Source organism: Chiloscyllium plagiosum, unplaced genomic scaffold, assembly GCF_037043375.1.
Source record: "Chiloscyllium plagiosum isolate Xiang-an unplaced genomic scaffold, Cpla_swu_hap1 HiC_scaffold_4, whole genome shotgun sequence".
Taxonomy (NCBI): domain Eukaryota; kingdom Metazoa; phylum Chordata; class Chondrichthyes; order Orectolobiformes; family Hemiscylliidae; genus Chiloscyllium; species Chiloscyllium plagiosum.
In genome coordinates this window covers 67,923,394-67,935,956 of record NW_028270142.1, presented here as the reverse complement: position 1 = coordinate 67,935,956, position 12,563 = coordinate 67,923,394, and the positions used below count along the sequence as shown (strand labels likewise).

General features: G+C 41.7%; 1 protein-coding gene across 3 annotated transcripts in view; it reads left to right on the top strand.

The window, feature by feature from the left end:
• Nucleotides 1-12,563, top strand: part of fbxo15 (F-box protein 15) — a 63,072-nt gene that overhangs the window by 21,912 nt on the left and 28,597 nt on the right. For all 3 annotated transcript variants that reach the window (XM_087986298.1, XM_087986299.1, XM_043688452.2), the window contains one exon: nt 11,258-11,464. In XM_087986298.1, coding sequence (XP_087842424.1) covers nt 11,258-11,464 — 207 coding nt within the window. The remainder of the gene's footprint in view (nt 1-11,257; nt 11,465-12,563) is intronic.

Sequence of the window (12,563 nt, the reverse complement as noted above, 5' to 3'; positions counted from 1 at the left end):
TGGCAGAGTATTCCACACAGCCACCACTCTCTGGGTGAAGAAGTTTCTCCTGAGCTCTGTCCTAAATGGTCTATCCCGTATTTTTAAGCTGTGTCCTCTGGTTCGGCACTCGCCCATCAGTGGAAATATGTTTCCTACTGCCAGAGTGTCCAATCCTTTCATAATCTTATACGTCTCCATCAGATCCCCTCTCAATCTTCGAAACTCAAGGGTATACAAGCCCAGTCGCTTCAGTCTTTCAGTGTAAGGTAATCCTGCCATTCCAGGAATTGACCTCGTGAACCTACGCTGCACTCCCTCAATAGCCAGAATGTCTTTCCTCAAATTTGGAGACCAGAACTGCACACAGTACTCCAGGTGTGGTCTCACCAGGGCCCTGTACAGCTGCAGAAGCACCTCTTTGCTTCTATACTCAATTCCTCTTGTTATGAAGGCCAGCATGCTGTTAGCCTTCTTCACTACCTGCTGTACCTGCATGCTTGCCTTCATTGACTGGTGTACAAGAACACCCAGATCTCTCGGTACTGCCCCTTTACATAAATTGATTCCATTGAGGTAGTAGTCTGCCTTCCTGTTTTTGCTACCAAAGTGGATAACCATACATTTATCCACATTAAACTGCATCTGCCATGCATCTGCCCACTCACCTAACTTGTCCAGATCACCCTGTAATCTCTTAACATCCTCATCACTTTTCACCCTGCCACCCAGCTTTGTATCATCAGCAAATTTGCTAATGTTATTGCTGATACCATCTTCTATATCATTAACATATATTGTAAAAAGCTGTGGTTCCAGCACGGATCCCTGCGGTACCCCACTGGTCACTGCCTGCCATTCCGAAATGGAGCCGTTTATCACTACCCTTTGTTTCCTATTAGCCAACCAATTTTCAATCCAATCTAGTACTTTGCCCCCAATACCATGCACCCTAATTTTACTCACTAACCTCCTGTGTGGGACTTTATCAAAAGCTTTTTGAAAGTCCAGGTACACTACATCTACTGGATTTCCCTCGTCCAACTTCATAGTTACATCCTCAAAAAATTCAAGAAGATTAGTCAAGCATGATTTCCCCTTCATAAATCCATGCTGACTCTGTCCTATCCTGTTACTACTATCCAGATGTGCAGTAATTTCATCCTTTATAATAGACTCCAGCATCTTTCCTACCACTGAGGTCAGACTTACTGGTCTATAATTACCTGCTTTCTCTCGCCCACCTTTCTTAAAAAGTGGTATAACATTTGCCACCCTCCAATCCTCAGGAACCGACCCCAAATCTATTAATCTCTGGAAAATAATCACCAACGCATCCACGATTTCCCGAGCCACCTCCTTCAGTACCCTGGGATGCAGACCATCAGGCCCCGGAGACTTATCAACCTTCAGACCTAACAGCTTCTCCAACACCAAATCCTGGCAAATATAAATTCCCTTAAGTTCAGGTCCTTCAGCCACTGTTACCTCAGGGAGATTGCTTGTGTCTTCCCAAGTGAACACAGATATGAAGTACCCATTTAATTCCTCTGCCATTTCTTTGTTCCTAGTAATATATTCCCCTGTTTCTGTCTTCAAGGGCCCAATTTTTGTCCTAACCATTTTTTTGCCTTGCACATACCTAAAAAAGCTTTTACTATCCTCCTTAATATTCTTGGCCAGTTTACCTTCGTACCTCATTTTTCCTCTGCGTATTTCCTTCTTAGTAATCCTCTGTTGCTCTTTAAAAGCTTCCCAGTCCTCAGTTTTCCCACTTATCTTAGCTATGTTATACTTTTTCTCTTTTAACTTTATATGTTTCTTTACTTCCCTCGTCAGCCACGGCCGCCCATGCCTCCTCCTGGGATCTTTCTTCCTTTTAGGAATGAACTGATCCTGCAACTTCTGCATTATACACAGAAATATCTGCCATTGTTCCTCCACGGTCATCCCTGCTAAGGTATTGCACCATTGAACTTTGGCCAGCTCCTCCCTCATAGCTCCATAATTCCCTTTATTCAACAGAAGTACTGTCACTTCCGACTGTACCCTCTCCCTCTCAAATTGCAGATTGAAGCTTATTGTATTATGGTCACTACTTCCCAATGGCTCCTTCACTTCGAGGTCTCTGACCAATTCTGGTTCGTTACACAATACCAGATCCAGAATTGCCTTCTCCCTGGTCGGCTCCAGCACCAGCTGCTCTAAGAATCCATCTCTGAGGCACTCCACAAAGTCTCTTTCTTGTGGCCCAATACCATCCTGATTCTCCCAGTCTACCTGCATGTTAAAATCCCCCATAACAACTGTAGTGACATCTTTGTGACAGGCCAATTTCAGCTCCTGATTTAACTTACATCCAACATCCAGACTACTGTTTGGGGGTCTGTAGATGACTCCCAAGAGGGTCTTTTTACCCTTGGTATTTCGAAGCTCTATCCACACTGACTCTACATCTCCTGACTCTAGGTCCCCCCGCGCAAGGGACTGAATATCATCCCTTACTAACAAGGCCACCCCACCCCCTCTGCCCGTCAGTCTGTCCTTGCGATAACACGTGTATCCTTGAATATTCATTTCCCAGGCCCTGTCCACTTGAATCCACGTCTCAGTTATCCCCACAATATCGTATCTGCCAATTTCCAAAAGAGCCTCAAGCTCATCCATCTTCTGTCTAATGCTTCGTGCATTCATGTATAGTATTTTTAATTTGTTACTGCTCTCACCCTTCCCATCAACCCTTATTTCACTCAACCTTCCAGCATGATGCCTTTCCGAGTTTTCTGCCTCATTAATACAGTTGTCTTTCTTGACTTCTCTTGTTCTAACTTTCCCTTCAATTTCCTTTTTAAACATCCAGCTTGTCCCCTCCCCCCCGCTACTTAGTTTAAATCTAGCGGTGTTGCAGTAGAAAACCTGCCTGCCAGAATACTGGTCCCTAACCTGTTTAGGTGTAAGCCGTCTCTCTTGTAGAATTTATGTTTACCACAAAATATGTATGTATTTTATGGCTTGTATTTTAAGCTTAATCAAGAGACATATCTCAAAAAAACATATAATCAAGAAAGAACACACTCTACTCACTTTTGCAGACTTTCTGTATGCCACACTTAAAAAAACAATTCACTTATCTGTTTCTGTGCTGTGAACTTCACCCAAACAGTTCCTCCAAGATCAATTGTAAACTTCATTGTATGTTAATTTTCCCAGATGCTCTCCGATGTCCAGCGATACATAAATTCAAATAGCAAAGGCAGTAATTGTGCAGGTACACTGCTGTCAGTTTCTTTTAAAGACATTAGGGAGTTGCTGGCTAGAGTTGATTGGAAGCCTAGCAGTGACGACGGTAGAGCAGCAATAGCAGGAGTTTCTTTCAACAATTTTACAGCACAGAAGAAATTCATCCCAAAGAAGAAACAACATATTAATGGGACGATGAGGCAACCATGGCTCTCGAGGGAAGCAAGGGATAGTATAAAGCATACAATGTGGTGAAGATTAGTGGGAAGCCTTTTAAAAACTAGCAGAGGATAATGAAAAATGCAATACGAGAAAAGAAGATGACATGAGAATGAGCTAGCTATTCATATAAAAGAAGACTGCAAAAAAATTGTTTAGATATCAGAAAGGTAAAAGGGAGGAAAGAGCGGACATTAGATCACTAGAACATGAGGCTGGAAGAACTAGGAATAGTGAGCAAAAGTGGTGGAGGAACTGATTAGGTACTTCTCATCAGTTTTCACAGTGACAGACAGTAACAGGCAGCATACCAGAGCTTCAAAAAAATTCAGGGTGAAGTGGTTAGTATAATGGCCATTACTAAGGAAAATGTTTTGGGAAGCTGAAATGCCTGAAGGTGGATAAATAACCTGGATCAGATAGATTACATCCAGAAGGAAATAGCTGAGGAGGTTGTAGAGGAAATGGTGATCTTTCAGGTATCACTAAAGTCAGAGGAAAGCAGAGGACCGGAAATTGGCTAATATAATACTCCTGTTTAAGAAAGTAGGGAAGCAGAAGACAGGAAAATATAGGCAGATTAGCTTGACCCTGGTCATTGTTGAGATCTTAGAGTCCATTATGAAGGATGAAATTGTGGAGTACTTGGAAGTACATGGTAAGAAAGGACAGAGTCAGCATAGCTTTGTTAGGGAGAGGTCATGCTTGATAAATCTATTAGAATTCTTTGAGGAGGTAATGAGCAAGTTAACCTAAGCCGAGCCAGTGGATATGATCTATTTGGATTTCCAGAAGGCCTTTGACAAAGTGTCACACAGGAGACAGCCAAATAAAAAAACCGCTCCCATGGTGTTAGGGACAAGGCATTGGTATGGGTAGAGGATTGGCTGACCGGCAGAAGGCAGAGAGTAGGAATAAAATCTTTTTCAAATGGCATCCGGTGACCAGTGGAGTCCCACAGGGGTCCACGTTTGGACTAAAACTATTCACCTGATACATTAATGTTCTGGATGAAGGAACTGATGGCATTGTTGCTAAGCTTGCAGATGACACGAAGATAGGTGGATGAACGATAGTGATGAGGAAGCAAAGAAACTGCAGAAGGACTTGGACAAGCTTTTAAAGGAGTGTTAAGAAGAGCAAGGAGAGGACAGGAACAGTCTTAGCAGGTAGAATGAAGGAGAACCCTAAAGCTTACTATAGGTATGTGAGGAATAAACGGGTGACTAGGGTAGGAATAGGGCCAGTCAAAGACAAGTGGGAAGTTGTGCATGGACCCTGTGGAGATCAGAGAGGTGCTAAACGAATATTTCTCATCTGTTTTCACTGCGGAAAAGGCGAATATTGTAGAGGAGACGAATGAGATACGGGATATTAGACTATAAAGGATCGAGGTTAGTAAGGAGGAGGTGTTACCAATACTATGAGTGAAAATAGACAAATCTCCTGGGCTGGGTGGGATTTATCCGAGGATTCTCTGGGAAGCTAGGGAGGAGGTGTTAGAGCCTTTTGCCTTGATCTTTGAGTCGTCTTTGTCTGCAGGTTTAGTACCAGAGGACTGCAAATGTTGTACTATTGTTCAAGAAGGACAATAGAGATGACCTAGGTAATTATAAGGATTATAAGAGAGAGGATTTATAATCATCTAGCAAACAATAATTTGATTGCAGATAGTCAATATGATTTTGTCAAGGGCAGGTCATGTCTCAGAAACCTCATTGAGTTTTTTGAGAAGGTGATCAAGCATGTGGATGAAGGTAGGGCAGTTGATGTGGTATGTATGGACCTCAGTAAAGCCTTTGGTAAGGTACCATGTGGTAGGCTATTGGAGAAAATGCAGAGACATGGGATTGAGGGTGATTTAGCAGTTTGGGTTAGAAATTGGCTTTCTGTAAGAAGGCAGAGAGTGGTGGTTGATGGAAAATATTCAGCCTGGAGTCTGGTTATTAGTGATGTGCCATAAGGATCTGTTTTAGGGCCAATGCTGTTTGTTATTTTTATAAATGATTTGGACGAAGGCATAGGAAGATGGGTTATCAAGTTTGTAGATGACACTAAAGTCGGTGGACTGGTGGACAGTGTGGAACAATGTTGCAGGTTGAAGGGGGCTTGGATAAACTGCAGAATTGGGCTGAGGGGTGGCAAATGGAGTTCAATATAGATAAATGTGAGGTGATTTACTTTGGGAAGAATAACAGGAAGGCAGAAAACTGGGTCAGTGGAAAGACTCTTGGTAGTGTAGATGTACATAGATTCCTGAAAGTTGCCACCCAGGTTGATAGTACTGTTAAGAAGGCGTACGTGGTTAGGTTTTATTGGTAGAGGGATTGAGTTCTGGAACCGTAATGTCATGCTTCAACTGTTCAAAACATTAGTGGAATATTGCATACAGTCTGGTTGCCCCATTACGGGAAGGATATGGAAGCACTGGAAAAGGTGATTTACCAGGATGTTGCCTGATCTGGAGCGTAGGTCTTATGAGGAAAGGCTGAGAGACTTGGGTTTGTTCTCATTGGAGAGAAGGCGGCTAAGAGGGGATTTGATAGAGACATACAAGATGGTCAGAGGATTAGATAGGGTAAACAGTGAGTCTTTTTCCTCTGATGATGACGTCAGCTTGTACGAGGGGGCATAGCTACAAATTGAGGGGTGATAGATTTAAGACAGATGTCAGAGGCAGGTTGTTTACTCAAAGATTGGTAAGGGCGTTGACTGCCCTGCCTACTAATGTAGTTAATTCAGCCACATTAGGGGTATTTAAACAATCCTTGGGTAAGCACGTGGGTGATGATGGGATAGTGTAGGTGGTTAGTTCAATTCACAGGTCGGTGCAACATTGAGGGCCGAAGGGCCTGTTCTGTGCTGTATTGTTCTGTGTCCTATGTTCTAAGCTAGGAGAGTGGGCAAAGAAGTAACAGATGGAATACAATGTGTGAATGTATGTACTTTGTTGGGAAGAATAGAGGTACAGACTATTTTCTAAATGGAGAAAGGCTTCAGCAATCTGAAGCACAAAGGAATTTGGGAGTCCTAGTTTAAGTCTCCCATTTGGCAGGTAGGAGAGCAAATGCAGTGTAAGCATTCATTTCAAGAGGGCTAGAATACAAAACCAGAGATGAACTGTTGAGGCTGTCCAAGGCTCTAGTGAAATTGCATTTGGAATGTTGTGAGCAGTTTTGTGTCCCTTATCTAAGCAAGATGTGCTGGTGTTGGAGGGACTCCAGAGGAGATTTACAAGAATGATCCTGAGGATAAAAGGCTTGTCATATGAGGAACAGTTGAGGACTTAGATCCTGTAACCAATAGAGTTTAGAAAGATGGAAGGGGATCCAATTGAAACTTGCAGAATACCGAGAAGCCTGAATAAACTAGACATGGAAAATATGCTTGTACTAACAGGAGAGACTAGGATCCAAGGGAACAGCCTCCGGGAACGGATGACATTTTAGGACTGAGATGAGGAATTTCTTCAGCTTGAGAGTGGTTACATTGTGGAATACATTGCCACAGAAGAATGTGGAGGCCAAATCATTGAGTGTATTTAGGATAAAGATATGTTCTTGATTGGTAAGGGATCAAGGGTTACAGGGAGAAGGCAGGAGAATGGGGATGAGATACATAGATCAGCCATGATCAAATGGAAGAGCAGACTGAGTGCGATGAATGGCCTAATTCCACTTCTGCCATAGCCTTGTTGTCTAAACCTTCTCTGAACTGCTTCTGTAAGGTCGGTGACTGATACCGTACACAGTACTCCAAATTTTGTCTCACTAATGCCCTGTGGAACTGAATATGATTGCATTCAGAATCCACCTCCCAATGTACTTTTGGCTAGTTTCCCACATCAATGCTTTTGGATTTGGAGGGGGCAAAGGGTGTACTGGTAATATCATTAGACCAGTAATCCAGAGTCCCAAACAAAAATTCAGCGGAGTAAAAACAAAAAATAAATTGGAGAAACTCAGCAGGTCTGGCAGCATTTGCAGTGAGAGAAACAGAGTTAATATTTTGAGTCTGACATGACTGTTCTTCTTCAGTTTTGAAGGAGAGTTGTATTGGACTCAAAGCGTTAACTCTGTTTCACTATAGATGCTGCTAGACCTGCTCAGTTTTGCTGATATTAATTGTTCACATTCCACTATGGCAGTTGGTGGAATTTAAAATTCAATTATTAAAATCAGGCATATAAAGTCAGCCTCAGTGATGTTTATCAAAAACTATCATGGATTGTTGTTTGAAAACCTTGTCTCCTTCACTGACTTCGTTTAGGGAAGGAAATCTGCCATCCTTACCTAATTTTTGTCTGCACGTGATTCCAGAATCAGTAAAGCAGCTGACTCTCAAATGCCATTTGAAATAGCTTATCAAGTTATATATTTCAAAGATCATTAAGGATGGTTTACAATTGCTGGTCTTGTCAGTGACACCTATATTTCATGAAAAAACAGTTTTGTAGGACTAGCTATTTTACATTTGCACTTAGTTTGTCAGCCCTTTAAGGAACTACTTCAAGTATTTTCTAATTTTTCAACCATTCCAATGTCTGTTGGTGTTATCATCATCCTTGTTTCTTAGCATAAAAAGATACAAATATTTATTGTTCATCCACTTATAGTCATAGAGATGTACAGCATGGAAACAGACCCTTCGGTCCAACCCGTCCATGCCGACCAGATATCCCAACCCAATCTAGTCTCACCTGCCAGCACCCGACCCATATCCCTCCATCCCTTCCTATTCATATTCCAATCCAAATGCCTTTTAAATGTTGCAATTGTACCAGCCTCCACCACTTCCTCTGGCAGCTCATTCCATACACATACCACCCTCTTGTGGAAAAAGTTGCCCCTTCGGTCCCTTTTACATCTTTCCCCTCTCACCCTAAACCTATGCCCTCTAGTTCTGGACTCCCCCACCCCAGGGAAAAGACTTTGTCAATTTATCCTATCCATGCGCCTGATGATTTTATAAACCTCTATAAGGTCACTCCTCAGCCTCCGGCACTCCAGGGAAAACAGCCCCAGCGCATTCAGCCTCTCCCTATAGCTCAAATCCTCCAACTCTGGCAATTTCCTTGTAAATCTTTTCTCAACCCTTTCAAGTTTCACAACATCTTTCCGATAGGAAGGAGATCAGAATTGCACGCAATATTCCAACAGTGGTCTAACCAATGCCCTGTACAGCCGCAACATGACCTCCCAACTCCTGTACTTAATACTCTGACCAATAAAGGAAAGCATACCAAATGCTGCCTTCACTATCCCATCTACTATGACTCTACTTCCAAGGAGCTATGAACCTGCACTCCAAGGTCTCTTTGTTCAGCAACACACCCTAGGACCTTACCATTAAGTGTATAAGTCCTGCTAAGATTTGCTTTCCCAAAATGCAGCACCTCGCATTTATCTGATTAAACTCCATCTGCCACTTCTCAGCCCACTGGTCCATCTGGTCCGGATCCTGTTGTAATCTGAGGTAACCCTCTTAGTTGTACACTACACCTCCAATTTTGGTGTCATCTGCAAACTCACCAACGGTACCTCTTTTGCTCGCATCGAAATCATTTATGTAAATGACAAAAAATAGAGGACCTAGCACCGATCCTTGTGGTACTCCACTGGTCACAGTTCCTGGTATATTCTCCACAGTCCAAACCAGTATGATCAGTGAAACAATGCAGGCTTTTCCAATAAAAATAGGTTCTGAGCAGTATGATAAATTCACAATGCTCTTAAACATTTCTTCTGCCTATGGAGATCAAGGAGAATAGCACTTGGAACCAAAATGGACATATCCATTTCTCTCTTAAATGGAAACGCATCATAGTAACAATGGCAAGTTTTCAACATGATTTAATGTGGTAGACAATTTCTTGATTACATCAAGTAGAGGCAATGGCGTTTCCCTTTACCATTGAGCATAATAGCAGAAAAAATTGCTTTCCTTTTGCTGAGCCACTGTGTTTTACTTAATGTCTGGTTTTACCTGTTTATTGCATAGTCCGTATCTGTATATTTGTGCTAAGGGCTGTCTGTCATTTCAAAATTCTTAGGTCCATGTGTTTCAAGGGTTTTCTTATTCCACAAAGACAAGTTGATCCCACATTCCCCTCACTTAAATTTAGTGAATACCAGTGATACTATTTCTGAGGAAGTCTGCTATGTTGATGGAATTGCATGTCTCAGACGAATCATAATCTAAACATTTGAATCCATTATCTGATACCTTCTTAACTATTCTGCTATATTTTGCCTTGTTTTATTCAGTTTACATGACAATCTTGACGCATGCAATATCACAATCATTTGCATAATCACTAATACGCATGAAGCAACTCATATCAAGGAAGGGAATTCAATATTGAAACCTATATCCTAGCAAGATGCAAAGGCTATTTCCCTGATCTCATTTTCCCATGTTTCGTTTTCTTTATTCAAGAGCATAATAGTGCTTTTGAGACAGCTCTTCCTCCTTAATGAATTTCCCGAGATGCTTGGAAGGGCACTGGAGTTTCTGTTACCCGTCCTTCATCTCTTCTTTTCCAACTGCCACTGCGACATTGACCACCACAACCTGTCCACCCCTCACCCACTCCAACTTCTCATCCTCGCAATGCTCAGCCCTCCGCTCCAACCCCCAACATCACCATTAAACCAGCAGACAAGGGCAAGGGGGGTTGTTCGGTGCACTCTACACTGCTGAAGACAGGCGCCAACTCGCAGACACCACCTCTTAATGCCCCCTTGACAATTACCTCACCTCCCACTACCAAACCATAATTTCCCACACCATCCACAACTTAATCACCTGAGGATCTCCCACCCACAGCCTCCAATCTTATAATCAGAGAACCCTGCAACCCCCAATTCTACCTCCTCCCTAAAATTCACCAAACCTGACTGCCCTGGTTGAACCATTGTCTCAGCCTGCCCTGCCCCACTGAACTCATCTTTGCACACCTTGACACCATCCTGTCTCCCTTTGTCCAGCTACATTCAGGACACCACCCATGTCTTTCACCTCCCCCAAGACTTTTGTTTCCCTGGTCGCCACGCCTTATCTTCACTGTGGACATCCAGTCCCTCTACATATCTATCCTCTACAACAAAGGCCTCCAAGTCCTCAGTTTCTTCCTCTCTCGCTGACCTAACCCGTACCCTTCCACTGAAACCCTCATCCACCTGGCTAAGCTGGTCCTCACCCTTAATAACTTCTTCCAATCCTCCCACTTCCTCCAAACTGAAGGGTACCCATGGGCACCCATATGGGCCCCAACTATGCCTGCCTCTTCGTCGGGTATGTGGAACAGTCCACAGCTACATCAGCATCATTCCCCACCTGTTCCTCCGCTACATCGATGACTGACTGTATCGGCACTACCTCATCCTCCCACAAGGAGATTGAACAGTTCATCAACTTCACAAAAACCTTCCACCCTGACCTCAAATTCACCTGGACCATCTCAGACACCTCCCTCCCCTTCCTGGACCTCTCCATTTTTCTGGAGACCGACTAAACATGGACATCTACTACAAACCTACTTCATCTGAACAACTGGACAACTCGATATTCAAGATATTTTAACATTTTCTATGATCATAAATATTTCTCATAATTTAAAGAAGAGATGAATTAGTGGTGCTAAAATACATATGTTATTCAAACTTTTGAAAATTGATGCAGTATTCTTTAGCAGTGCACTGACAGATTAAATTTAAGGTAATCCGGTTTGTCAGGTTTTTGCTGACTCTAAGGATTGTGATCAAATTGACCATAGTGTAAACCTACAAATAACTGCCTTAAAAATGTTTGTATACAGAGCTCTTGGAATTACTTGGATAATAGTTCTTCGAGAAAGAAATGGGATAGAACATGTGAAGGAGCAAAGTAAGGCCTACTTCAATGACACGTCTGCTACTTTATGCTGGAACAGTACAGTTTGGCCATCTCTTACTAGTCTGAAAGCACTCTATGTGTATGGAGTCACACCTTTGTTTCATCTAAGCAAAACTCCTGCAATAAATGGGTGAGTTTACTAGAGAATATGTGATGTGATGTAACAAAATTAATTTCCCATGACATCAATCTGTATTCATTCTTAAGCAAGTGCGGATGGTTAATGAGAGAGTTTTTTTAGCCCACTTCCTTCCTGATGCATTTTATAAAATTGTTTTAATGAAGAAGAGGAATGAATATCGATCCTTTACTCCCAGTTGATTCTAGGTGATATTGCAACTACTCTAGATTTTCTAGTGTGGCCACACAAAGAGGGTGCATCAGAGTAAATTTCATGCAAATTATTTTGTGTTCTCTATACTCGTGAGAATTCTTTTGGTCATGGGCGCTAATAGCACTTGGCAATTCTCCATTGTTGATTTCAGTCTTTCTAAACCAGCAACCATTGGTCCCTAACCAAAGAATAAGATAAATTCTCCCCCTCTTAGAGGTCAAATATATATAATTTGATTGTGTATTTGGAGGGTCCCTTTTTAATTTTGTTTTCAGGAGCTCCTTTTCTTGATCTCAATTAATGCAGTCCATAATTAGACTTGCCAGAAAGCAGAATGGAAGAATTTATTGATATCCTGAATTGTCATTGTGCTCTCAATTTGATGGAGGAATGTAGGGGGAATATTAATTTCCTGGACACCTCAGCACAAAACAAATATTTAAAAACAAATAGCTGATAAAATTTGCCTTGACTGGTTGAGGCCACCATTTCATTGCATATCACAATGCTGAAAATTTCAAATAGACACTTTTATTGAGTCTTTGATTTCAATCTCCGATTCACATTTTATATTTAATGAAATGTTAATTTTGAACTAGAATGAATTGCTGTTGGCAGGAGAGAATTTCATTTATTCAGCAATGTATCTAAGAGTTTCCTAATTTCACTGCATAATGATCTAGTTCTAATTTTTGGATAAGCCGCATAAACTGTCTTAAATTAATCGATCACTTAACTTCTAAGATTTAATTCATTATAATAGTGACTACACTTCCAAAAAATTTCATTGTAAAAAGACTTTCAAATGATCTAAGGTCGGATAAAGCAAAATGAAAATGCATTCATTCTATTAATGTTTAGTTTACTTTAACAATTACTGGTATAAGTAATTTTG